Source organism: Agelaius tricolor, unplaced genomic scaffold, assembly GCF_023055355.1.
Source record: "Agelaius tricolor isolate 1412-34295 unplaced genomic scaffold, bAgeTri1.0.p SCAF_70, whole genome shotgun sequence".
Classification (NCBI taxonomy): Eukaryota; Metazoa; Chordata; class Aves; order Passeriformes; family Icteridae; genus Agelaius; species Agelaius tricolor.
Genome location: NW_027269330.1, coordinates 549,514 through 575,854, shown reverse-complemented (window position 1 = coordinate 575,854; position 26,341 = coordinate 549,514). Strand labels below are relative to the sequence as shown.

The 26,341-nt window shown below is 57.2% G+C and overlaps 2 protein-coding genes across 11 annotated transcripts in view; one reads left to right on the top strand and one right to left on the bottom strand.

Annotated features, from left to right (window-relative positions):
• Positions 1 to 15,732, top strand: part of SLC4A5 (solute carrier family 4 member 5) — a 30,861-nt gene extending 15,129 nt beyond the window's left edge. For 2 of the 5 annotated variants that reach the window (XM_071417656.1, XM_071417657.1), the window contains 18 exons: positions 1,593 to 1,750; positions 1,837 to 1,924; positions 2,068 to 2,222; positions 2,911 to 3,054; positions 3,444 to 3,618; positions 3,938 to 4,071; positions 4,178 to 4,449; positions 6,936 to 6,997; positions 7,479 to 7,679; positions 8,293 to 8,406; positions 9,393 to 9,554; positions 10,101 to 10,279; positions 10,581 to 10,653; positions 10,811 to 10,879; positions 11,272 to 11,445; positions 11,898 to 12,059; positions 12,976 to 13,043; positions 13,152 to 15,732. In XM_071417656.1, the coding sequence (XP_071273757.1) occupies positions 1,593 to 1,750; positions 1,837 to 1,924; positions 2,068 to 2,222; positions 2,911 to 3,054; positions 3,444 to 3,618; positions 3,938 to 4,071; positions 4,178 to 4,449; positions 6,936 to 6,997; positions 7,479 to 7,679; positions 8,293 to 8,406; positions 9,393 to 9,554; positions 10,101 to 10,279; positions 10,581 to 10,653; positions 10,811 to 10,879; positions 11,272 to 11,445; positions 11,898 to 12,059; positions 12,976 to 13,043; positions 13,152 to 13,317 (2,556 nt within the window). In that variant the 3' untranslated portion in view covers positions 13,318 to 15,732. Of the gene's footprint in view, positions 1 to 1,592; positions 1,751 to 1,836; positions 1,925 to 2,067; positions 2,223 to 2,910; positions 3,055 to 3,443; positions 3,619 to 3,937; positions 4,072 to 4,177; positions 4,450 to 6,935; positions 6,998 to 7,478; positions 7,680 to 8,292; positions 8,407 to 8,655; positions 8,770 to 9,392; positions 9,555 to 10,100; positions 10,280 to 10,580; positions 10,654 to 10,810; positions 10,880 to 11,271; positions 11,446 to 11,897; positions 12,060 to 12,975; positions 13,044 to 13,151 lie in introns of all 5 variants that reach the window. The other 3 variants (XR_011676973.1, XR_011676974.1, XM_071417654.1) reach the window with 3 other exon arrangements.
• On the bottom strand, positions 4,406 to 26,095 carry MTHFD2 (methylenetetrahydrofolate dehydrogenase (NADP+ dependent) 2, methenyltetrahydrofolate cyclohydrolase). Of its 6 annotated transcripts, XR_011676982.1 has the most exons (9): positions 25,579 to 26,026; positions 24,096 to 24,280; positions 23,227 to 23,349; positions 21,847 to 21,999; positions 20,978 to 21,085; positions 19,595 to 19,687; positions 18,857 to 18,982; positions 17,453 to 17,830; positions 16,462 to 17,332 (listed from the first exon to the last, which is right to left on the bottom strand). XR_011676982.1 is itself a non-coding variant. In XM_071417667.1 (8 exons), the coding sequence occupies exons 1-8, from the start codon at positions 25,662 to 25,664 to the stop codon at positions 4,406 to 4,408; spliced, it is 1,083 nt and encodes a 360-aa protein (XP_071273768.1). In that variant the 5' UTR covers positions 25,665 to 26,047. The 6 variants fall into 6 exon arrangements, 5 of the variants coding, with proteins under 5 accessions (XP_071273768.1, XP_071273770.1, XP_071273769.1 ...); XM_071417667.1 differs by lacking the exons at positions 16,462 to 17,332; positions 17,453 to 17,830 and adding an exon at positions 4,406 to 4,614 and having other exon boundaries at positions 25,579 to 26,047; XM_071417668.1 differs by having other exon boundaries at positions 16,462 to 17,830.
• Between the last annotated feature and the right edge of the window lie 246 nt (positions 26,096 to 26,341).

The window sequence follows — 26,341 nt, the reverse complement described above, 5'->3', positions numbered from 1 at the left end:
CAAATTCCTAATTAGGGCAGTTAATTGCTGTATTGGTGCCCCTGGGGAAGCTGCCCCAGAGGTGACACCTGCGCTCTCAGCACGGAGACAGGGACAAGCCAGGAGCCCAAACCCACCAGGGTGGGGCAAAAATTCCCTCCAGATCTGCAGGGAGCTGCTTGGAAATGTGGGAATCCCAAAGGGAGAGGGTGGCAAATCCCATCCGAGCTCTGGGGCTGCAGCTCTGGGGCTGAGGGGCTGGAATTTGGGGTGGGATCTGCTTTTTCTGGGGGTTTCCCAATGCAAAGCTCAGCCCAGAGGCCATGGGGGGCTTTTCCTTCTGGGATTGCTTTTAGGAGGGAGCTGGGAGGCAGCTCCAGGCTTGGGGAGGGGATGGATCTGTGGGGTTTTTGTCCCCTTCCCATCCCAGACTCTTTTTGTGGGAATGGTTGGTTCCTTGCATGAGCTTTGCTTCGTTTCTGCTCCTGGTTTCACCATAAACCGAGGGCAGAATGGGTTTTTAGGGAATGGGGTGGGGTTACAACTTGCTTTGGGTTTTTAGGGAATGGGATAACCACGTGCTTTTCCCCCAGGATGTCCTCGCTGGGCTTACCTGGAGCGATGCACCTTAGGGCAAGCCCAAACACAAGAAACAACGTTTTATTCCCTTGGGTTTCATGGATGGAAATCCAGGTTCTGCAGGGAGCCATGGGACAGGGACCCCACCTGAAATGACTCCGGTGCCCACTCAGGAACCCCAAATATCCCCTCCAGCAATGGGGTTCGGAGGGTTAATCCCAAAATATGCAAAGCATTTAGGTTTAATCACCCTATTAGGCCCACTACAAAGGGACTTTTTAAGTGTTACATGAAGCTTAGTGGCCACTGGTAACTCCTGCTCTGATTCCGAGCAGAACTGGAGGAGTTGCTTTATTATTATGATGATTTTTTTTTTTTTTTTTTTTTCCATTTGGATTTAGAAGATTAGGACGGGGCGAGGCGGCTGCCCGGCTCACATGCCTCCCCTCATGCTGCCATATAGATTATCATAACTCCCTGCCTGGCTGGGTATTGAACCCTTTTAGGCTGTAATGAAAAGAGCTGCAGGGGAGAAGAGACCTGGGGAATAAATCCATGGGTGAGGTTTCTCCTCCTCCCATTATTTGTTCCAGCTCCCACCACGGGGCTGGGGAGGAGGAACGAGGCACAAAAAGCTCACAGGGCCTGGGGGGGTTCTGTGCCACGAGGGGCTGCAAATAAACTCTAAAAATGTTCCTGGCTCTCTGCAGCACCCCTGGGGTTGGCCCAGGTTTTCCACAGGGGGATTTCAGGGAGTTTTCCTTGCAGAGAACCCAGGAGAGCAAAAGCAAACGTTGCTGGTTGGGTTGTGGAGCCCCGGGGCTGCAGTTTAGTCTCAGTTTTAGCCACATTTCTGAAGAAATTTGGCTTTTTTTTTTCCCTGGCTCCTCAGTCTCCACCTCTGGGAGTCCTGGCACAACCAGAGGTGAAATCTTGGAGCCTGAGGCTCCAACTTTGGTGGGGAAAAAAAAAAAGGGGGGGGAAAAGCCAAGTTTTGGCAACCGCTCCCTTCCTCGCTCTTGCTTTGCCGACAGCTGAAGAACAAGTTCATCAAGAAGATCCCCAAGGACGCCGAGGCCTCCAACGTGCTGGTGGGGGAGGTGGAGTTCCTGGAGAAGCCCTTTGTGGCCTTCGTGCGGCTGCTCCAGGCCACCATGCTGGGCGGGGTGACCGAGGTGCCCGTCCCCACCAGGTGAGCGCCGGCCCCCGGGCGCCTCCTGAGGGCTCTGCTGGCACCAGGGCTCCGAGGTGGCCGACGCGGCGCCTTTCCCTCGCCAGGTTCCTCTTCATTCTGCTCGGCCCCCCGGGAAAAGCCAAATCCTACAATGAGATTGGCAGGGCCATTGCCACGCTCATGGTGGACGATGTGAGTGGAGACCACCCCTGCCCTCCTGTGGGACTCAGAACCCAGCAAAGAAAAGCAATTTCCACCTTATCACCCAAAAACCTGAGACTGAAACCAGGAGGACGTGGGGCTGGAGGCTGACCCTGTCCTGTGTCCACCCCCAGCTCTTCAGTGATGTTGCCTACAAAGCCCGGGACAGGGAGGACCTGATCGCCGGCATCGACGAGTTCCTGGACGAGGTCATCGTCCTCCCGCCCGGCGAGTGGGACCCCAACATCCGCATCGAGCCTCCCAAAAAAGTGCCCTCAGCTGAGAAGAGGTGGGTGGGGCTGCCCCAGCCTGCGGCCACTCCCGTGCCCAGTTCTGGGGCTGAGAGCCTTGCTTGGCTTCGCCCCTGGAAGTGACCCCTCCAGATGTTCCAGAAGTGTTGGGTTTGCACCAGGGTTTGTTCCCAGCTCGGCTCAGAGCCATTTCCACCTCCTGGGACAGCGGGAGGTGACCCTGCCCTGGGCGGGAGTTGAACTGGATCACCCTCGAGGTCCCTCCCAACCCAACCCAGCCCAACCCAACCCAACCCAACCCAAGCCATGGCTCCACAAACTGACCAAACCCAGCTCTGGATCTGGCCAAATTTGCCCCAGACCCCACACTCAGTGCAGGCTCAGAGCTGCACCACGGCCTTGGCCATGGTCCTCACACCAGGGCCGTGTGCCCATCTGGCAGTGGTGCCAATCTGGCAGTGCCAATGTGGCAGCACTGATGTGGTGGTGCTGATGTGGCAGTGCCAGTCCGGTGCTGCTGATCCAATGGCACCAATCCAGTGGTGCCCATCCAGCGGTGCCAATGTGGCGGTGCTGATCCGGTGGTGCCAGAGCAGAAATGAGGTGGTCCTGGAATGGGTCTGAGGTGGTGCCAATCTGGGTGTGGCAGTGTGGCAGTGCCCATCCAGCGGTGCCCATGCGGCGGTGCCAGAGCGGGTGCGAGGTGGCGGTGCCGCTGTCCCGCAGGAAGTCGGTGTTCTCGCTGAACGAGGTGGGGCAGATGAACGGCGCGGCCGGCGGGGCGGGCGCCGGGGGCGGCGGCGGCGGCAGCGACGATGGGGAGATGCCCGAAGTCCACGAGATTGGGGAGGAGCTGGCCTGGACCGGCAGGTGAGCCAGGAGCCACCCCCCAGAAACCTCCAGAAGGTGCCAGGATCTGTCAGCGGCTCCTGCAGGCCCACCCTGGGGTGAAATCCTCGTGGGAAGGGGTTTTTGTCAGCACCAGGCCTGTTTATGTGTCCATATATAAATTATATTTATGAATCAATATTTATAAATCTCCCACCTGGCCAGAGGAGCTGTGGGTCCCCAGAAATGCCCCAGGCCAGGTTGGATGGGGCTTGGAGCAGCCTGGGACAGCGGGAGGTGTCCCTGCCATGGCAGGGCTGGGATGGGATGGGATTTAAGGTCCCTCCCAACCCAAACCTCTCCAGGACTCCACGATTCTCTATTGGTGGAAGTCACCAGGTGTCGGTGTCACCTCAGGGGTGTCTCCACAGGTTTTGTGGTGGCCTCTACCTGGATATCAAGAGGAAGCTGCCCTGGTTCCCGAGTGACTTCTACGAAGGTTTCCATATCCAGTCCATCTCCGCCATCCTCTTCATCTACCTGGGCTGCATCACCAACGCCATCACCTTTGGGGGGCTGCTGGGGGACGCCACCGACAACTACCAGGTGTGGCCCAGGTGTCACCGGCCTGGGGACAGGCAGGGATGGGATGGGATGGGATCCATGGGATGGGATGGGATGGATGGGATCCATGGGATTGGGATGGGATGGATGAGATCCATGGGATGGATTTTACCCTACTTGTGCCATGCCAAGCTTCTGGGCATGGACATCTCTGCCAGGTGGGTCTGGCAGCCCCGGGACGTTGGCACCCCCTCCATGGCGATGCCAGGAGCAATGGGGCACGGGCCCAGCCATCCCTTGGCCCCATGGGGACGTGGCACGGCCCGGCACCCCCGTGATGCCGCCTCTGCTCCGTCCCCAGGGGGTCATGGAGAGCTTCCTGGGCACGGCCATGGCCGGCTCCATGTTCTGCCTCTTCGCCGGGCAGCCCCTCATCATCCTCAGCAGCACCGGCCCCATCCTCATCTTCGAGAAGCTGCTCTTCGACTTCAGCAAGTGAGTGCTGGGCCACCCCCGGGGACACCAGGGCCTGTCCCCACGGGGCTGGGACGCGTCCCCAGCACCCAGCTGCTCTCACAGGGCCGCGTGTCCCCTCTTCCAGAGGCAACGGGATCGACTACATGGAATTCCGCCTGTGGATCGGGCTGCACTCGGCCCTGCAGTGCCTTATCCTGGTGGCCACCGACGCCAGCTTCATCATAAAGTACATCACCCGCTTCACCGAGGAGGGCTTCTCCACCCTCATCAGCTTCATCTTCATCTACGACGCCATCAAGAAGATGATCGGGGCCTTCAAGTACTACCCCATCAACTCGGACTTCAAGCCCGACTACGTGACCATGTACAAGTGCGAGTGCGTCGCCCCCGACCCAGGTGAGTTCACCCCGGGGCCGCCCGGGCAGGAGCCGGGGGTGGGAGGGTCCTGGCGTGGATCAGTCCCGGCCCAGGATGGGGCTGGAGACACCCGGAACCCATCGTCCTCCTCCGAGGGGGCTGTGGAGATGGAGGAAGAGCCTTGTCCATCCCCCTTGGATGAACCTGTGGGACACAGCAGACGGAGAGGTCAGACCTCAGCCTGGAGCAGCCAGACCTGCATGGATAAGAAGGAATTATGGAAGAAGAACAGGACATTTTGGGTGATTCCAGCCTGCTGCTGATGGAAACTGAATCTCCAGGAAACGCCTGGAGTGGTTCTGTGCTCTGCGGTGTCTGGGACACCCCGGGATGTCCCAGCTGGGTGTGGAAACCTCCATGGACCGTTTCCCTCCTTTTTCCACTCATTTTCCAAAAGGAGAGGCATCAGGCTCTGACCAGAAGGTCCTTCCATAGTTTTGCCCTTGGGTGGACGTCCCAGATTCGAACTGTGGAGCTCAGACACTCCTGGAAGGGAGCAGAGGCAGCTTCGGGCAGCTCCCCCAGGAGATCAATTATGTCAAAAATCCAAATTTTGGGGAGCACCAGCTGCAGCCAGAGGAGACTGAGAGTGGGTGGAGGTGAAGGTGGATGAAGATGATGGTGGATGAAGATGATGATGCATGAAGGTGACGGTGGATGAAGATGATGGTGGATGAAGATGATGGTGGATGAAGATGATGGTGGATGAAGGTGACGGTGGATGAAGATGATGGTGGATGAAGATGGTGGATGAAAATGTCAACAGATGAAAATGATGATGGACGAAGATGATGGTGGATGAAGGTCACAGTGGATGAAGATGATGGTGAAGCTCTGCCCATCTCCTTCCTTCAAGAGCAGCACCCAAGACCCTCCACCCAAGGCATTCCCGACGCTTCTGCCCCTCCAAGGAGAGCCCTCACCCCTGTGCAATTGCAGCCATTGGGTTGAATTTCACATTTTTCCTCAACTCCTGCTCCTCCACCCCTGGCGAGCACAGCGATGCCCCTGGGAACCGGGACCCCAGAGCAGCAGCAGAGCCGAGCCCATTCCCGCCCCAAACGCGACCCACGGGGAGCGCGGCCGGGACCCCCGGAGCCGGAACCCCCGGACGGAGCCTTCAGCCTCCAGGGAGGTCTCCCCCTTCTCCAAGCCCCCACCCCGAGCAGCCCAGAGGCATCTGCCCCCCAATCCCTGACCCCGCTCCTCCCCCTGGCTGCCCCGGGCAGCCCTGTCCAGGCTGGAGTTAAAATCCCTCTAGAAATTATGTTTATTTCCCTCTCCATCCTTAATTTTTTTTTTTTAATTCCCTTTTTTCTCCATCCCTGCTGATTTTTGATTATTATAACTGATTTGTCCCATATTTGTCTCTGCTGCACACATCAATTGGGGCTGATTTCAATCTCAAGTGAGTATCGCCTTCTAAATATTAAAACTATTTTAATATTTGATACTCTCCCCCCACGGGGGGGTTCCATTGTTATTTTTTTTTTCCCATGTATTTGACTTCTCTCTCTCTCTAAAAAGGTTTGTGTGGAGCCCTTAGGGCTCCTCTCTTTAACCCCACCGGTGCCGTGCCGCCCTTTAAAGGCGTAGAAACCCCAAAATTGGGTTTGTGGAAAAAGAAAAGGTTGTGGAGGAGAGAAACGAGAACCAAGCCGATGCTTTTAGGGCTGAGTTTGCCCCGCAGGGCTCGGTCCCGGCAGCCCTGGGCTCCCTGCGCTAACCCAGCCTCTCCCTCGTTAATCCCCGGCGCCGGGGCTGGAGGCGGCGGCCGAAGAGGACGGAAGAGGGGGGCGGCAAAGCCATCCCAGAATTCCTGAATTCCCGAATTCCCTCTTTTAGGGGCACCCCGAGACATCCCGGGGGTGCTCCCAGAGCTGCGGAGCCGCGTCGCCTGAAGAGCCGAGGAGGAGGAGGAGGAGGAGAAGGTGCCGGGGGCTCGAAAAGACGGAATTCAGCACCGATGACACCAAAACACCCCCAAACTGTTTTTTAAAAAATGAACAATAATTAAAAAAGGCAAATCTGGTGCGATTTGGGTGCCACCTCTCCAAACTAAACATAAAAAAACCACCCCAGGCTGCTTTCCCAGCTTTCCACCACGGTGGGTTTAAGTCCACCTCATTCCTGGTGGCTTCCCTGGGAAGCTCCTGGAGATTTTAGGAACTGGGAAGCTCCTGGGAAATTTTAGGAACTGGGAAGCTCCTGGGAAATTTTAGGACCTGGGAAGCTCCTAAAAATCCCCTCAGGCCCGGCCCTTGCCAGCCCCACAGGGAGAAGCCGCCGCGTCCTCCCCGGCGCGTGGGATTAATCAGGGAGAAGTTAGAAAAGAGGGATTCGCCCCCCAAATCCTGGGATGCCGATCCCTGGCGGGCTCAGCAGGCCCAGCCCAGCTGGGGTTTAACAGCCCCCAAAGCTCGGCTCCAGCCCCAAAACCCCAATAACCGAATCCTTTCCCGCAGCCAACGCGACCTTGTTGGATGCTTCAGCTCCAGTGGCACCGAACAGCACTAACGTCTCTCTGGTAAGGACTGGGATCTGCTCAGCCCCGGGAAATCTGGGATCAGGGAGGGAGAACCGGGGGATTCCAGCACCCAGGAGTGGGATCAGCCGGCTCGGAGTGAGGGGAACTCAAATTGGGGATTTTTTCCCCAAAATTTGTATCAGCTCCGTGGTTTCGGGTATCCCCAAATTCACCTTTCCTCGTGTGCTGAAATGGCTCAAGCTGCTCCTTTTGGGGTTTGAGCAGGAAGTTTCCTTTTTTTGCAAGCTGCAGTTGCTAAAAACTCTGGTTTTGCTCAATTCGGTTGTGAAATCCCCCTTTCCTTGCACAGTGTGATCCTTAAAGTACAATCGTGGGTTTTGGACAGGAAATTTCCCTTTCTTTCCATGCTGCACCTTAAAGATTCCACCTTTTCTGGATTTGGGCTGAACTTCCCCTTTTCCCTGCACACCACAATAATTCCAAATTTTACTAACTTTGCTTTTTTTGGGTTTCTTGCCAGTCCAATGCTCTCAACCTCACAGCTCTGGACTGGACCCAGCTGAGTAAGAAGGAATGTCTCAAATACGGCGGCAGCTTAGTGGGAAAATCCTGCAAATTCGTGCCCGACCTGGCCCTCATGTCCTTCATCCTCTTCTTTGGCACCTACTCCATGACCCTGACCCTGAAAAAATTCAAGTTCAGCCGCTACTTCCCCACCAAGGTAAGGAGAGAACCAAATCCTGCCAGATCCTTTCCCAGAAACGAGGGGAAACGGGAGCTGCTGGGAGCTCTGGGAGCAGAGAACTCCAGGAAGAGAAATCCCTGGTTTTAGGAGGATTGGGCCAGGACTGTGACCCTCCCCGAGGTTTTAGACCCTGATTTTTGGAATTCTGTGAGGTTTTTGTGGCATCCTCCTCTCCGAACTGGAGTTGGGGTAATGGGTGGACAATTAATGGGTGGACAATTAATGAACAAGAATTTGTGGGATGAGGATTCCAATGGGTGGGATGATCCCACCCACAGGGGAGTGGTCACCAGCCCAGGGTCTGATGGACATCAGTGACCAGTGGTGACCAGGGCTCCCTGTCAGGGCCAGCATTAATTAATGTGCTCATTAACAATGGAAACAAAGGGGTTTGCAGGTGACACCAAGGGACAACTCCAGAGGATGGGGACGTCCGCAGAGACCTGGACAAGCTCCCTTCCCACCCCATTGATCCCCTTCCCACCCCATAAATCCCCTTCCCACCCCATTGATCCCCTTCCCACCCCATTGATCCCCTTCCCACCCCGTTAATTCCCTTTCCAACCCCATTTCCCTGTCTTGCCTCCAGGTCAGGGCTTTCATTGCTGATTTTTCCAATGTCTTCTCCATCCTGCTCTTCTGTGGAGTGGACGCCTGTTTCGGACTGGACACGCCCAAACTCCACATCCCCAGTATCATCAAGGTTGGGCCTCCTCTCCTCTCCTCTCCTCTCCCACGCTCTTTTTCCAGGTTTTTTTTGGGAATCTCGCAGCTCCAGGCACTGTCTTCAAAGCTACTTTGACTTTTCTAACAATATTCTAATTTTCTGACTTTCTTTCCTCTCTTTTTTGTTCTTTTTCCTCCTTTTTTTGTTCTTTTTCCTCCTTTTTTGCCATTTTCCTCCCATTTTTGCCATTTTCCCTCCCTTTTCTCTCTGCCCCCTGGCTGGCAGCTCCGTAAGCTCATTAGCGATTTCTCCATCTTTATGTCCATACTAATGTTTGTGGGGCTGGATGTGCTTTTTGGACTCAACACCCCAAAGCTCCAAGTGCCTACAGACTTCAAGGTAAAAACCCCAAATTCCACAAAACCCCATTCCAGGGGGTGACCTGGGGATCCCAGTGAAGATCCCAACAGGGATTCCAATGGGGACCCCAAATGGAAATCCCAATAAGAGATCCCAGTGAAGATCCGAATAAGGATCCCAGTGAGGAACCCAATGGGGATCCCAATGGAAAACCCAGTGAGGATCCCAATGGGGATCCCAATATGGATCCCAGTGAGGATCCCAATGGAGACCCCAATGGGGATCCCAATAGAAACCCCAGTGAGGATCCCAATAGCGATCCCAATACGGATCCCAGTGAGGATTCCAATATGGATCCCAATACGGATCCCAGTGAGGATCCCAATGGAGACCCCAATGGGGATCCCAATAGAAACCCCAAAAAGGATCCCAATGACGATCCCCATGAAGATCCCAGTGGGGATCCCGACAAGGATCCCAGTGAAGATCCCAGTGGAGATCCCAATGGAAATCCTAACAAGGATCCCAGTGAGGATTTTTGGGGGCGGTTTGGGGCACAGGATTTAGGGTGGATCCGGGACGGGGCTGTCCCAGATGCCGCCCCTTGGGTTCTCCCGACCCGCGCTGCATTCCCGAGGTCCCGACCCCGCTGTCCTCCCCAGCCCACGCGCGTGGACCGGGGCTGGTTCGTGTTCCCCTTCGGGAAGAACCCGTGGTGGGTGTACCTGGCCAGCGCCCTGCCCGCCCTGCTGGTCACCATCCTCATCTTCATGGACCAGCAGATCACGGCCGTCATCGTCAACAGGAAGGAGCACAAGCTGAGGGTGAGACCCCTGGGGATCCCCCCGCAGCACCCAGGGCACCCCGAAATCCCCACAGCACCCCAGGATCCCCCACAGCACCCCAGGGATCCCCCACAGCACCCAGGGATCCCCCACAGCACCCCAGGGATCCCCCACAGCACCCAGGGATCCCCCACAGCACCCAGGGCACCCCAGGGATCCCCCATAGCACCCAGGGATCCCCCACAGCACCCAGGTTTGGGGTGGGGTTGGGGGCTGCCCCTGGCCTCATCCAGCTGCAGGTTTGGGGTGAGGGGGGGCCTGGGGGATGGAGTTCTGTGGGTAATGGGGTGCAGGGGTGGCACAGGGTGCCCTGTGTCCATGTGGGGTACATCACAGTGGCACTGGGTGTTTTGGGGTGACACTGGGTGTCCCATATCCACGTGGGGTCCATCACAGTGACATCAGGTGCCCCAAATCAGTGTGGGGTGACATGGGGTGACACCAGGTGCCCCGAGGCCATTCGGGGCACGCCAAGGTCCTGCCTGGGGACAGCCCCGGTGCAGAGCCCCCTGTGCTGTGTTGCAGAAGGCAGCCGGGTACCACCTGGACCTCTTCTGGGTGGGCATCCTGATGGCCGTGTGCTCCTTCATGGGGCTGCCCTGGTACGTGGCCGCCACCGTCATCTCCATCGCCCACATCGACAGCCTCAAGATGGAGACCGAGACCAGCGCCCCGGGGGAGCAGCCCCAGTTCCTGGGGGTCAGGTGGGCCTGAGAGGGGTCCTGCAGCCGGGGGGACAATCCTGCCCTGGGAGGGGACACCAGGGACAGCGTGGCCAGGGAGGGATTATCCTTCATGGGGACACCAAGGCCAGGGAGGGATTGTCCTTCATGGGGACACCAAGGCCAGGGAGGGATTGTCCTTCATGGGGACACCAAGGACAGGGAGGGATTGTCCTTCATGGGGACGTCACGGCCAGGCAGGAGCTGTCAGTCCCATTCCCACTGGTGGTTCTCGGTTCCACGGGGGTTCCTCGGGCTGACCCTGCTCCCGTGTCCCCTCCAGGGAGCAGAGGGTGACCGGCATCATCGTCTTCGTGCTCACGGGCATTTCGGTTTTCCTGGCTCCTATCCTGAAGGTAAAACATTCCCATTCCCCCGCCCCTGCAGGGATTTGGGGACATGGGGACAAAAGCTGGGTCCTGTCCCGTCCTGGTGACCTCCAGCGCTGTCCCTGTCCCTGGGGAGGAGCTGCTGCCTTCCCTGGGTCAGGGCCGTGCTGTTCCCTGTTCCCAGTACATCCCCATGCCGGTGCTCTACGGGGTCTTCCTCTACATGGGCGTGGCGTCGCTGAACGGCATCCAGGCGAGTGCCCTTCCTCCTCAGCATCCTCCTCATCCTCCTTGTCCTCATTCTCCTCATCCTCTGGCCTCATCCTCCTTATCCCCATCCTCCTACTCCTCATCCTTGTCATTCTCCTCCTTCTCATCATCGTCATCCTCCTTCTCCTCCTCATCCTTGTTGTTCTCCTCCTCCTTCTCCTCCTCCTCTTCATCGTCCTCCTTCTCCTCACTGACCACAGACTGTCCTGCACTGGCTCCACAAGGAATTTCCATGTTTGGGTCAGCAGATACCCAAAGCGCTCCGAGAAACACCAAAACCCCACAAATTCCCCATTGGGGGCAATAAAAGAGGTTTTTCCTGGGGAGCCTGTGGGGTGGGGCTGAAGATTGACCCTGGCCTTCCTCCCCGGGCAGTTTTGGGATCGCTGCAAGCTCTTCCTGATGCCGGCCAAGCACCAGCCCGACTACGTGTTCCTGCGGCACGTCCCGCTGCGCCGCATCCACCTCTTCACCCTGGTGCAGATCATCTGCCTGGCCGTGCTCTGGATCCTCAAATCCACCGTGGCCGCCATCATCTTCCCCGTCATGGTAACCCCGTCCTCCATCCAAAGGGGTTTTTTGGGATTTAATGGAATTTTTGGTGTGGTCCCACCGTGGCCACCACCATCTTCCCTGTCATGGTGATCCCATCCTCGATCCAAAGGGGTTTTTTGGGATTTTTGGTGTGGTCCCACCATGGCCGCCACCATCTTCCCTGTCATGGTGATCCCATCCTACCTTGGGAGGGTATTTTAGGATTTTTGGCGTGGTCCCACCATTATCATCTTCCCCATCATGGTAATCCCAGCCTTGCTTCAAATGGGTTTTTTTTGGGATTTAATGGAATTTTTGGCATTGTTCCACCATGGCCGCCACCATCTTCTCCATCGTGTGTAATTCCATCCTTGCTCCAAAGGGGTTTTTGGGATTGAAGGGATTTTTGGCTTGGTGGTCACCACCAGACCTTGGGTTGAGATGCTCCTGGACCTCTCCCGTGTCAGATCTTGGCCCTGATCCTGGTGAGGCGGCTCCTGGATTTCGTCTTCTCCCAGCATGACCTGGCCTGGATCGACAACATCATCCCCGAGAAGGAGAAGAAGAAGGAGGATGACAAGAAGAAGAAGAAGAAAGGCAACAAAGGCGACAGCAGCAGCGACGAGGAGGTGAGCACGGGGTCCCCCGAGGACAGGGGGACATCCCAGAGCTGGGGAGGGACAATTCCCACTGGGAACTGGGATGGAGGTCTGGGATCCCTGGAGCTGTTCCAGGGCAGGGACAGAACCGGCTGAGTGAGGGGGTCTGGCATGGAACCCACCATGGAGAACCCACCTGGGGAAACCCACCCTGGACAACTCATCAAGGAAATCCACCAGGGAAATCCCACCAGGGAAATCCACCAGGGAAAACCCACCAGGGAAAACCCACCATGGAAATCCCACCAGGGAAATCCCACCAAGGAAATCCCACCAGGGAAAACCCAACAGGGAAATTCCACCAAGGAAATCCCACCAGGGAAATCCCACCAGGGAAATCCACCATGGAAAATCCACCAGGGAAAACCCACCAGGAGAAATCCACCAGCTCCAGAGCCACTGGAGCGCTGCTCATCCCAAAGATCACTGAGATTTCCATGAATCACAAAATAAAATCCGGGAATCTCCTGGGTTTTGTCACCCCCAAGCTGGTGCTGATGGGGGTTTGTGAGAAATATCTGAGTTTGGGATGATTTGGAGGCCCCTAAAGCTTCTTGTGATGGAGTTTTATGGCTGGGAAAGAGCAGGTTTGGCTCCACCTTCACCAAAAAAAATCTTGGAATAAATTTGGGGGAGTTCATTTCATGACCCCAGGGTTTGAGCTCCATTTAACCCCTTATCTGCTGGCAGGGCTGGCAGGGCCTTTTCTCTGGCTGATTGCACCCAAAATCTGCAACTCCCAGGAGTTTTCCTCCTCCTCCTCCTCCTCCCACTGCCCAGAAAGGTGGGATTGGTGGTTTGGGCCATGAAAGGTGGAAATGGTGATTTTGGCCCAGGGGGATTTTTGGGGTCACCTGGGCAGCGTTTCAGCTGCGTGTCCCCCCAGGAACGAGGGCCCCCACCTGGAGCTCTGCGCTCTGACTCGTCCCCGAACGGCTCGGACATGGATCGCAGGTAACCGGGACCCTCCCGGGGCGGGCTCGGGGCGGGTTTGGCCCCGGTTCGGGGCGGGTTCGGGGCGGGCTCGGCCCCCCTGGCCGCTCACCGCCCTCTCCCCCCCAGTATCACCCTGCACCTGAAGATCTCGTGCCCGTCGTCTCCCGCCTTTAACTACTCCCGCAACCCCATCTGTGCCGTGCCCCAGGTGAAGATCGAGATGGAGTCGGATTACGAGGACAGCGACACCGAGAAGGCCCCGCGGGACATGGGCAGCGAGACCACGCTATAGCCCCGCCCGCCGGGGCCCGACTTTAATTTAATTTATGTCTAGCTAGGTAGATAGCGCCGCGGGCACGGTCGGAGAAAGGAAACCGGGGCGCTCCTCTCTGCCGGACAGGCGGCCCTGGTGGCGCCGTGCCCCGGTGGATTTAGGGTCCTACACCCCGGTGGATTTAGGGTCCTACACCCCAGTGGATTTAGGGTCCTACACCCCAGTGGATTTAGGGTTCCACGCCCTGGTGCGTTTTAGGGTCCCACACCCCGGTGCATTTTAGGACCCCACACCCCAGTGGATTTTAGGGTCCCACACCCTGGCGGATTTGGGGTCATGGGCCCTGGTGGGTTTTAGGGTCCCACACCCCGGTGGGTTTTAGGGCCCTGCACCCCGGTGTGTTTTAGGGTCGCACTCTCCATAATTCCCTCTCTTCCCACTGGGTGAAGGCAACGCCGCTGGCGGCAAAATGGGGCCAGAAAGGTGGGATTGGTGATTGTGGCACAGGAAAGGTGGAAATTGTGATTTTGGCAAAGAAAAGTGGGATCGGTGATTTCGGACCCAGAAAAAGGAGGAAGCACCTGGGACGGGGATGGAGGAGGAGGAGGAGGAAACACAAGATGGGGATGAAGAGGAGGAAGCACCTGGGCTGAGGAGGGAGTCAGGGCTGGTTCCTGATGGAATCCAGGCTGGTTTCCACAGGGAAATGGGAACGGTGGCTGCAGCGAAGCCCTTGGGTGGCCCACGCCCCATCCTCAGGAACACAGGAATCCCTGGTGGGGAATCCAAGGGTTCCCTATGGAGGAATCCCCTCATGGGGAATCCAAGGGTTCCCTATGCAGGAATCCCTGATGGGGAATCCAAGGGTTCCCTATGGAGGAATCCCTGGTGGGGAATCCAAGGGTTCCCTATGCAGGAATCCCTGGTGGGGAATCCAAGGGTTCCCTATGCAGGAATCCCCTGATGGGGAATCCAAGGGTTCCCTATGCAGGAATCCCTGGTGGGGAAGCTGAGGCTCCTCCCTGCAGGAATCCAGGATTTCCCCTGGCTCTGCTGCCCAGGGGCTCCATTCCCACCCTGTCCCAGTGCTCCCAGTTTCCCCCAGCAGCTCCTCCCAGGGCCCAGCAGCGTTTTGGGGTCCCCAGGGGGCTCCTCCCGCCCGGGTGGGGGTCCAGGCTCCCTGTGCTCTTCCCAGCCTTCCCAAGGGTTTAAAGGAATTTTCCTTCTCTCCAGCCACGGCCCCGGCCCAGCCCTGGAATTGATTTCTTCTCATTTTTCCTGGATGAATCCTTTGGGGTTTCCCCTCCCAGAGCCCCCAGGGCCTTCCCCTGAGCAGAACTGACCCGACACCAACACCAGCAGCACTGGGGCTCCCCTGGGACACCAGCGAAACAAACTCTGTAAATGGGACACCAGTGACACAAACTCTGTAAATGGGACACCAGTGACACATTTTAACTGGGACCCCAGTTCAACACTGTACATACGACACCAGTCACACACTGCAGCTGGGACTCCAGTTCAACACTGGGACCCCAGTTCAACACTGGGACTGGGCACCAGTCACACACTTTAACTGGGACCCCAGTTCAGCACTGTACATAGGACACCAGTCACACACTGCAAACAGGACACCAGTGACACCAGTAACTGGGCACCAGTTCAACCCAGTAACTGGGCACCAGTTCAACCCAGTAACTGGGCACCAGCTCAGCCCTGTTACTGCTCTGTTCCTGACCCCTGTAAATACCCAAATCCCCTGAGACTCGAAGGCCGTTCCCTGGTTATGGCATTTCTCCTTCTGGTTCTGCTGCAGCTCCGGGGACTTGAGGCAGCGCCCAAACCCTGCCCTGGGCATTCCCAAACCCTGCCCTGGTAACACCCAAACCCTGCCCTGGTAACACCCAAACCCTGCCCTGGGCATTGCTCAAACCCTGCCCTGGCACTGCCCAAACCCTGCCCTGGCACTGCCCAAACCCTGCCCTGGGCATTGCCCAAACCCTGCCCTGGCACTGCCCAAACCCTGCCCTGGCACTGCCCAAACCCTGCCCTGGCACCACCCAAACCCTGCCCTGGGCACTGCCCAAACCCTGCCCTGGCACTGCCCAAACCCTGCCAGGGTGCAGAGTGCTCCAGGCAGGTCCAAGGTCTTAATCCTGGTTTAATTCTTTCCCTGCTGCCCAGGGCTCTGGGCAGGTTTAAGGTTTTAAGCCCGGTTTAACTCGCTCTCTCTGCAGCGTGCTGGGCGCAGGTTTAAGGTTTTAAGCCCGGTTTTGTTCTCTCCCTGGGCAGAGCTTGGCTCTGTGGGCTCAGTTTGTCCCTTTTGGGCGAGGTTCCCCAGGTTTTGGGGTTTTTGGAGCAGTCTCAGCCTCCAGTGCTGAACCAGGTTGGATTTCTCATGACACAACCCAATAAAAACTTCCCACAGCCCGAGCCCTCCTGTGCTTCATTGGGGAACCCAAAATTCCTCCCAGGCTTGGGCCAGAGGGGCCCTCTGGACCCTAAAAATAATAAATATTTCTAATTTTAAAAATATATAACTATATATATATCTATAATTATTCTAGATATAAAATATATCATGTATAATTATATATAAAATATATAATTATATCTATAAATATTCTCGATATAAAATAGATATAATTCTATATAAAAATGTAAAAGGGAATTATATAAAATATATAATAATATATTAAATATATAATTATATATAGAAACATAAAATAGAATTAAATATAAATATATATAATTATATATATTATTTCTGTATATAATTATATAGGTATAAAAGATCAATATAATTATATATAAATATAAAAGTTTATAGTCTATATTTTATATAAAGATATATAATTATATATAGTTATATATAAAAAAGATGTCATATAAATATAAATATATATAATTATATACATAAATATAATTTATAATAATATATAAATATAAATTATAGATAATTATATAGAAATATAGAATATATCATTATATAGAGAATATATCAATAATTATATAGAGATATTAAAATATATCATTCTATATAGGCTTTAAAACCAAGCCCTGCTCCTTTCCAGACCTGCAATAATCACATTATTTAAATATTATAAATGATTACAAAATCCAGTTCTTATCAAACTCCTCATTCCAGGGCACACAAGGAAATGTTTTGGTTTTCTCACATTTATTGAGGCCGCCTGCGCTGCTCACACTTCACACACAGGGCAGGAGAGCCCAGCCCCAGCTGCTCTTTGGTTACAGAAAGGCCTTAAAAATTCCCCATCAGTGCAAGGAGGGAGAAAAGCCCGGCCTAGAACAGGGTTTAGACATTTCCCATTAATCCAAGGAGTGAGAAAATCCCAGCCTAGCTGCACTCTAGAACAGGCTACACCAGCCCAGGCCTGCACAGGCCCAGCACTAAAGTATGGCTTTAATTTTAATTTGTTTTTTCAAGTAATTCCTCTAGAGAAGAGTTCAAACTACAGATCCAGCCCTGAGGGGGAGCCGGGAGCGCCAGGATCCAAACAGCTCCTGTGGGAGCAGGGCAGCTGATCCCAGCTCAAACACAAAGCTGGAGTTTGGGTAATCCCAGCTCAAAAACAAAACTGAGCGTGGGTAATCCCAGCTCAAAAACAAAACTGGAGTTTGGGTAATCCCAGCTCAAAAACAAAACTGGAGTTTGGGTAATCCCAGCTCAAACACAAAGCAGGAGTGTGGATACAAAGCAGGGGGAGTTTGGATAATCCCAGCCCAAAACCAAAGCAGGAGCATGGATAATCCCAGCTCTAACACAAACAGGAGGAGTTTGGGTAATCCCAGCTCTAACACAAGCAGGAGGAGTTTGGATAATCCCAGCTCTAACACAAGCAGGAGGAGTTTGGATAATCCCAGCTCTAACACAAGCAGGAGGAGTTTGGGTAATCCCAGCTCAGCCCCGCCTGTGAGCCCACACTGGGGAAAAGCCCCAGGTGCTTTAATAATAAATAACAAACATTGAAATATTGCATTTCCTGTCGGCTGCAATGGCTGCTTAGGCCTGGCTCTGAGGGGCCCCTCGTTAAGCCCAGCTCTGTTCAGGCAGGCAGAGCCTGGAGCTCCCAGGGTTTCAGCAGCTTCTTGGCAGCCATGGTGGTGTTCAGAGGGACCCTCGATAAACCTGGCTCTGAGGGACCCCTCGTTAAACCCAGCTCTGAGGGACCCCTGGTTAAGCCCGGCTCTGTTCAGGCAGGCAAAGCCTGGAGCCCTCAGGGTCTCAGCAGTTTCTTGGCAGCCCTGGTGGTGTTCAGAGGGATCCCTGGTTAAGCCCGGCTCTGAGGGATCCCTGTTAAGCCCGGCTCTGAGGGCCCCCTTGTTAAGCCTGGCTCTGAGGGCCCCCCCGTTAAGCCCGGCTCTGTTTAGGCGGGCAGGGCCCGGGGCTCACAAGGCCTCAGCAGTTTCTTGGCAGCGATGATCGTGTTCTTCATCAGCATGGCCACCGTCATGGGCCCCACGCCGCCGGGCACCGGCGTGATGTAACTCGCCTTCTTCCTCACCCCTGAGGGGAAAAGCTCGGCTTAAGGGCCAGGCCAGGTCCCCAGCCTAAAGCCACGCAGGTTCTGTCGGGATTAAGGCTTTAGGAATGGGCCCTGGACAGGATTGGGGGCGAGGCCCAGCCTGGGTGTGGAGGCCGAGGTGGGGAAAAGCACCAAGCCAGGCCTGGAAGCACAAAGGTCCAAAACAGCAAAAAGCCAGGCCTAAAAGCACAGAGCTCTGGAAAGACCAAAAGCCAGGCCATAAAGTAGCAAAAAGCTGGGCCCAAATGCACCAAAAAGCCAGGCCCAAAAGCACCAAAAAGCCGGGCCCAACAGCACCAAAAAGCCAGGCCCAAAAGCACCAAAATCTGGGCCCAAAAGCACCAAAATCTGGGCCCAAAGATCTGCGAGTGCCAAACAGGCCCAAAAGCAGCAAAAAGCTGGGCCAGAAAGCACCAGGGCCTAAAAGCACTAAAAGCCAGGCCTAAAAGCTGATTTTTAGCACAGAAATGGCAAATCCAAGCCCAGGGTTGGAGCAGAGGCAGAGACCCAACTGCTGAGGCTCAGGAGGCTCCTCTGGAGCTTCCCCATGCAATGTCCCCAAGCTCGGTGACACAAACCAGGCTTTGTCCCCTCCCCAGTGCCCACTAAAGCTGATCCTGAGCCTAGAGAGCTGACCCTGAGCTTAAAGAGCTGATCCTGAGCCCAGGAGCTCACCCTGAGCCCAAGGAGCTGATCCTGAGCCCAGGGAGCTGATCCTGAGCCCCAGGAGCTGATCCTGAGCTTAAAGAGCTGGTCCTGAGCCCCAGGAGCTGATCCTGAGCCCAGGGAGCTGATCCTGAGCCCCAGGAGCTGATCCTGAGCTTAAAGAGCTGGTCCTGAGCCCAGGAGCTGATCCTGAGCTTAAAGAGCTGATCCTGAGCCCAGGGAGCTGATCCTGAGCCCAGGAGCTCACCCTGAGCCCAAGGAGCTGATCCTGAACCCAGGGAGCTGATCCTGAGCCCAGGAGCTCACCCTGAGCCCAGGAGCTCACCCTGAGCCCTCCTCACCTTCGAAGTCCACGTCGCCCACGAGGCGGGGCCGGGCCGTGAGCGGGTCCTGCACGCGGGTGATGCCCACGTCGATGACGGCCGCGCCCTCCTTGACCATGTCGGCCGTGATCAGGTTGGGGATGCCTGGGGAACACAAAACCCCCTCAGCCTCAGGGGGGCTCCACATCCCCTGATCCCAACATTCCAACCCAGCTGGGATTCCCAGCCTCCCCAGGATTACTGGATTCAGGAATTTGAAGGGTTTCTTCCAATCTAAAGCATCCCAAGAAATGCAAATGCACCCCCTGATCCCCCTCATCCCAATGTTCTCAGGGAGGGGTTTTGGGGTGTCTGTGCAAGGATTACAGGGTGGGGTTTTGGGGTGTCTGTGCAGGGATCTCAGGGTGGATTTTGGGGTGTCTGTGCAGGGCTCTCAGGGTGGATTTTGGGGTGTCTGTGCAGGGATTACAGGGTGGATTTTGGGGTGTCTGTGCAGGGATCTCAGGGTGGATTTTGGGGTGTCTGTGCAGCTCCCAGGGAGGGACTTTGGGGTGCTGTGCAGAGCCAGGGGCTGCATCCAGGACCCTGCTGGGTTCCTTCCCACCCCAAGCCTCCCCAGCTCTGCCCAGCTGTGCTCAGGTGCCCCTGCCAGCTGCTGCTGCCCCCATTGCAGAGGCAGAACCCCAAAACCCGAGGCCGGGACACCCCAGGACACCCCAGTCCCTTCCAGAACGTTCCAGCCGTGCTGAGGCTGACCTGCAGCAGCCACCACGATGTCAGCACGGATCGTGTGCTGCTTCAGCTGCTCCTTGGGCGTGTAGCGGTGCGAGATCGTCACCGTGGCGTCACCTGCGGGCACAAGGGACACCAGGAGTGACCCTGAGCCAGCCCAGCACAGCCCAGCTGCCCTGGAGGCTTCTGAGCCTCTGCTGGAAACAGAGAGGTTTCAATAAAAGATAACAAATTGTTCTCTTTCTTACAGAGGAAAGCTGAGCTAAGAGGGTTTTGCTCCTGCTGAAACACCCCACAAAGGGAATTTTCCTTTGTTCTGCTCCTTTCCTACTGAATTACCCAGGCCAGACCTCAGCCTGTGCCCAGCTGGCAGCCCCAGGTCTGGGGTGGAGCCCCACAGGTCCTGTGAGGATCTTTGTGCTTAATTTGGGAGAGAAACTTCTGGGCTTTTTGCTTTTTTCAGCAAAGAAGAATTTGGTCACTCACATTCCCACAGGCCAGGAATTCCCACCCAGCACCAAATCCACAGCATTCAGCACCCAAAGCCAGCCAGGTCCCCTGCTTTGCTCCAAGGTGCCCCTCAGGAACATCAGGGGCTGCTGGTGAGCCCCAGGATCAGCCTCGAGGGACAGGCAGGGATTTGGGGTGGAACAGGACCAGGAGATGCTGAAGGAAGGTGAGGGATGGAACAGGACATGGAGATGAGGAAGGAGGTTCAGGAGGTTTAGGAGGTGGAACAGGACCAGGAGATGCTGAAGGAGGCTCAGGGGTGGAACAGGACATGGAGATGCTGAAGGAGGTTCAGGAGATGCTGAAGGAGGCTCAGGAGATGCTGAAGGAGCTCAGGGGGGCCCTTCTGGCTCTCCACAACTCCATGGGGACAGGAGCCAGGGCAGGGCCAGGCTCTGCTCCCAGGAAACAAAACAGCCTCAAGCTGTGGAGGTTTAGGGCTGGGTATGGGGAAAAATCCACCATGGAAAGGTTGTAAAATATTGGAAGAGGCCACGCAGGGAAAGGGAGGAGTCCCCAGCCCTGGAATTGTCCAGAACACGCGTGGAGGTGGCACTGGGGGCTGTGGTGCCCATGGCTGGGCCTCATCACCCTGGAGACCTTTCCAGACCAATCTCCCTGAACAACCCTGGCAGGACAAGGCCACACCGAGGATGATTTCACCAGGAATGCTCTGAGAGGGGCCAGGGCAGCTCTGGGAGGCCCCAAGGGAGCTCTGGGAGGGGCCAGGGCAGCTCTGGGGGGTTCCAAGGGAGCTCTGGGAGGTTCCAGGGAGCTCTGGGAGGCCCCAAGGGAGCTCTGGGAGGGGCCAGGGGAGCTCTGGGAGGTTCCAAGGGAGCTCTGGGAGGTTCCAGGGGAGCTCTGGGAGGTTCTGTCCCCGCGGTGCCCCTGCCCTACCTCCGGGGCGCTCGTGTTTGCCGTCGGTGTGCAGCAGCATGGCAATGGGCATGCCCACGTTCTTGGACCTGCCCGCCACCACCACGTTCCTGCCCAGCGTGGGGATCCCTGCAGGGCACAGAGCACGGCCTCACACACGGCCCTGGGCTGGCAGGCACGGCTGAGCCCACCCTGAGAGCCCAGAACAGCACCCCAAAATCCACCCTGAGAGCCCAGAACAGCACCCCAAAATCCCACCCTGAGAGCCCAGAACAGCACCCCAAAATCCACCCTGAGAGCCCAGAACAGCACCCCAAAATCCACCCTGAGAGCCTTGAAGAGGCAGCCCAAAATCCACCCTGAGAGCCCAGAACAGCACCCCAAAATCCACCCTGAGAGCCCAGAACAGCACCCCAAAATCCCACCCTGGGCATCCCTGGAGCCCTGCACAGCACCCCAAAATCCCACCCTGGAGCCCTGCCCAGACATCCCAAAACTGGGTGAGTTCTGAGCTCAGGCCACCTTAGGCCAGGGCAGGCCAATCCCTCCCTGTCCCTGATGTCCCTCCCAGGACAGAACAATCCCTCCCTGGTCCCTGGCCACGCTGTCCCTGGTGTCCTGAGCAGGAATTCCCAGAAATCCCCAGAATGCCCAGGAGCCCTCACCTGAGCAGGAATGCCCAGAAATGCCCAGGATGCCCAGGAGCCCTCACCTGAGCAGGAATGCCCAGAATGCCCAGGATGCCCAGGAGCCCTCACCTGAGCAGGAATGCCCAGGATGCCCAGGAGCCCTCACCTGAGCTGGAATGCCCAGGAATGCCCAGGATGCCCAGGAGCCCTCACCTGAGCAGGAATGCCCAGGAATGCCCAGAAATGCCCAGGAGCCCTCACCTGTCCTCTGGATGATCTCCCAGACGCCGCGGGGCGTGGCGGGCAGCATGGAGTCCTGGTCCAGGCACATCCTGCCCACGTTGAGCACGTGGAACCCGTCCACGTCCTTGTGCGGGCTCACGGCGTTGCACACCCGGCGCTCGTCGATGTGCTCTGCAGAGGGCAGGGCCACAGCTGGGCTGGGCTGGGCTGCCAGATGTGCTGCCAGATGTGCTGACAGCTGCTCTGAGCCCTGGGATGGAGCCCTGACCCCAAACGGGAGCTCTGACCCTGAGCTGGAATTGTGACCCCAAACTGGAATTGTGACCCCAAACTGGAATGGTGACCCTGAGCCCTGACCTGGAATTGTCACCCCAAACTGGAGCTGGGACCTTGAACCCCAAGCTGGAACTGCAACCCCAAACTGGAGCTCTGACCTTAAACCTTGAGCTGGAATTGCAGCCCCAAACTGGAATTGTGACCGTGAGCTGGAATTGGGACCCCAAACTGAAACTGGGACCCCAAACTGGAATTGGGACCCCAACCTGGAATTGGGACCCCAAACTGGAGCTCTGACTCCAGGTCTTGACCTGGAATTGCAGCCCTGAGCTGGAATTATGATCCCAGGCCCTGAGCTCTGACCCTGAGCCTTGAAATGGAATTGTCACCCCAAACTGGAGCTGTGACCTTGAACCCTAAGCTGGAATTGCAACCCTAAACTGGAGCTCTGACCTTAAACCTTGAGCTGGAATTGTGACCCCAAACTGGAATTGTGACCCCAAACTGCAATTGTGACCCTAAGCCTTGAGCTGCAATTGTGACCCTGAGCTGGAATTGTGGCTCCAAACTGCAGCTCTGACCCCGAGCCCTGAGCTGGAATTTCAACCCCAAGCCCCAAGCTGGAATTGCAGCCCCAAACTGGAGCTCTGACCTTAAACCTTGAGCTGGAATTGCAGCCCCAAACTGAAATTGTGACCCTGAGCTGGAATTGTGGCTCCAAACTGGAGCTCTGACCCCAAGCCCTGAGCTGGGATTGCAGCCCCAAACTGCAGCTCTGCCCCTGAGCTGGGATTGCAGCCCCAAACTGCAGCTCTGCCCCTGAGCTGCAATGCTGACCCTGACCCTGAGCTCAGCCCTGCAGAGCGTGGGGCCTGACTGTCCCCAGCCCTCCCAGTGGCAGCTCCCAGCACAGGCACTGGACACTGCTCACACTGAGGGCATTTATCAGGCAACCCAAGGCCACCCACAGCCATCTGGGGGAGCTGACAGTGCCACACAGGCACGGCTGCCACGAGCCAGAGACTGAACCCTACGGGCAGCTGCTGCTGAGGGGGAGGATCAGGGCAGGGTCCCCCCCTTGGGAGCTCTCAGGGAATGCAGGAGGGGAACTGAGCTGCTCACCAGGCAGGGGGAGCTGCACCAGGAGCCCGTCCACGGCCGTGTCGCTGTTGAGTTGGGCAATGAGCTCCAGCAGCTCCTCCTCGCTGATGGAGGCCGGCCTGAGGATGGTCTCGCTGCTGATCCCTGCAATCGCCAAATCCATGGTGGCAGTCAGGCACCAAAGAGTGAATTCCCCACATTTTGTGCATTTTCCACCCTGTTTTGTTGCCTGGCTAAATGTGGGTGGTGCACGCAGAGCACGGAAGGGTTTGTGCAGCTCCCAGGCTGGAGAGACCTTCACAGGCCTTGGGATTTGGGATTTGTTGTTGGGGATGATTTTATGGGGCTGCTGGCCTGGGAAAGGGGCTTTGGGACCCTGCCAGAGCACAAAGAAACCCAAGCAAAGGCTGCTGCCACAAAAATAAAACCACCTGGCCTGAGACAGTGGCCACAAAAATAAAACCACATGGCCTCTGGACACAGTAAAAATGGGATGTTTGCCTCAAAATCCCAGCTCCAAAAGCAGCTTCAGCTGTTCAGACCCAGGTTAAAAGACACCACGTATTGCCCTGACCCCGAGAAGGACCTCAGACTGCAGGATGGAGCCAGAGAGCTGCTGAACAGGGGCTGTGTCCCAGGCAGATGGGGAAAAGGAGGCTAAAAATCCCCTCCTGTGCTTTCTATGGCTTTGGGAAAGCTGAAAAACCCCAATCCTCCCCTGAAGGATCCAACTGATCACATCCAACCACACCCCAGTACAACCGGGCAGCCACAAGAACCCAAATTCTGGGTGAAGCCCAAAAACCAACAGGTGGGTACATCCCAAAAAAAAAGCTCCCAGCACCGAGGATTCCCCACCAAACTGGGAAGGAAAGCTCCCACTCACTCACCCACATCAGCCGCTGCTTTGGTTTTGTTGAGCACGTAGGAGTGGCTGGCCGGGTTCTCCCCCACCAGCACCACGCTCAGGTGCGGCCTCCGGTTGCCGGCAGCCACCCACTGCTGCACCTCGTGCCGCGCCTCCTGCCGGATCTGCCGCGCCAGCTTCCGCCCCGAGATCACCACGGCGTCCCCCCTGCCCGGGAGCAGCGTCAGCACAGCCCCGAACCCGGGCAGGAAACCCGGGGGGAAAAGGGAAAGGGTCAGCACAGCCCCGAACCCCGGCAGGAAACCCGGGGGGAAAAGGGAAAGGGTCAGCACAGCCCCGAACCCCGGCAAGAAACCCGGGGGGAAAAGGGTCAGCACAGCCCCGAACCCCGGCAGGAAACCCGGGGGGAAAAGGGAAAGGGTCAGCACAGCCCCGAACCCCGGCAGGAAACCCGGGGGGAAAAGGGAAAGGGTCAGCACAGCCCCGAACCCCGGCAGGAAACCCGGGGGGAAAGGGAAAGGGTCAGCACAGCCCCGGGCACTCCGCTGCCAGCCCCGGGCAGGATGGAGCAGGAAACCAGGAGGGCAAAAGCTCCATCGCTTGTGCTTTATCAGGGCCTTTGGCACCTCTGTGCTCGGTCACGTTTTAGGCTCGGTTCCAGCATCAAAGCTGGGGCCACATGGGGCAGAACTGGAATATCTGGAGCTGGATCCACCTGGATCGTTGATTACACCCCAAAATCCTGCCCTGTGCAACCCTGGGGATGTTGTCCAAACATTGTTTGGAGCAGGGTGGGACGCTCAGGGGTCTCTGTCCCTGTCACACCAGGAGTGCTCAGGGTGGTCTCTGTCCCTGTCACCTCACGGAATGTTCTGGGCTCTGTGTCCCCCTCGTGCCAAGGAATAATCAAGAAGAGGAGGGGAGGGGTGGTCTCCTTCTTTCTCTCTCAGGGGGTCTCTGTCCCTCTCACCCCAGTGCCCGGGGGGTCTCTGTCCCCCTCATTTCGGGGGATGATCGGGCGGTCTCTGTCCTTGTCACCCCGGGGTGTCTCCGTTCCCCTCACGCCGTGGCAGCCCCGGTGTGAGGCGATCTGTGTCCCCCTCATCCCGGATACCTCTGTCCCCCTGGCCCCGGAGGAGCCCCGGTGCAAGGCGATCTCTGTCCCCCTCAGGCCGGGGGATCTCCATTCCCCTCACGCCGGGGCAGCCCCGCTCTGAGGCGATCTCGCTCCCCCCGTGCCGGGGCAGCCCCGCACTCCCACGCAAGGCGGCCGCGGGATTTCATCAGCCTGCAGCTCCCGCCGCAGCCGCTGGGGGCCCGCCCGCCACCCCCAGAACTGCCGGGGCCAAACGAGCCGCGACCCCGGCCAGGGGACTGACCGAACCGAACCGGGCCGGGCCTCTCCCCTCACAGCCCTCAGCGCGCCGGACGGGCGGAGCGCGGCGGGCGCTGCTCCCACCTCCCTCCCAAGCATCCCTGCACATCCCCCGGTGTCCCGGTCGTACCGGGCGGCGCTGAGGTGCAGGCGGCGGGCGCGGGGCTCCACCGCGGCGCGGCGGAGGGCACGGAGGGGCTGGAGCGCGGCAGCCATGGCGAAGTCAGACCCGAGGACCGGCGGGAGCAGCTCTGAGGGACGCGCGCCTTCCCGTCCCTTATGTACCCCGTAAACCCCGCCCCAGCCGGCGGTAGCCAATGGGGTCCAGCCCCAAAAATGATTGATTGAGGTCCTCAGCTCGGGCGGCGGGAGAGCCGCCGGGGCCGGGCCGCAATGGGGACCCGGAGCGACCGCGGCAGCGCCAAACGGGCTGAAAATCACCGTAAATACCACGGGATTGGTTATTTGGAATAACTGGTGTCACCTCCACCGTCCGGCAGTGGGCACGGCCTGAGTGCGTGAGAGGCTGGAGTGACCCCAAAGGTGCCCTGGGTTAGTGCGGCTCCAGCGATGGGAGCGGCGGCGGAGCCCCGGGAGTGTCCTGGAGTCATCCCCAGCCCGGCACCGGAGCCCCGGAATGTCCTGGAGCCCCCCCAGCCCGGTACCGGAGCCCCGGGATGGCCCCGGAGTCTCGACTGGCCCGGAGGGAGGGAGGGACAGACGGACGGACAGACGACGGACACCAGCGGGGAATCCCCCGGTGTCTGCTCGAGGTAAGGGACAAAATAAAATTGGCAAAAATGCCACCAAATGCTGTGGCTGATCTCTGCTGTCCCCATGTGTCACTCGCCACCCACACAAATCCCCCCAAAAGTGGGGCTGGGACCCCAAGA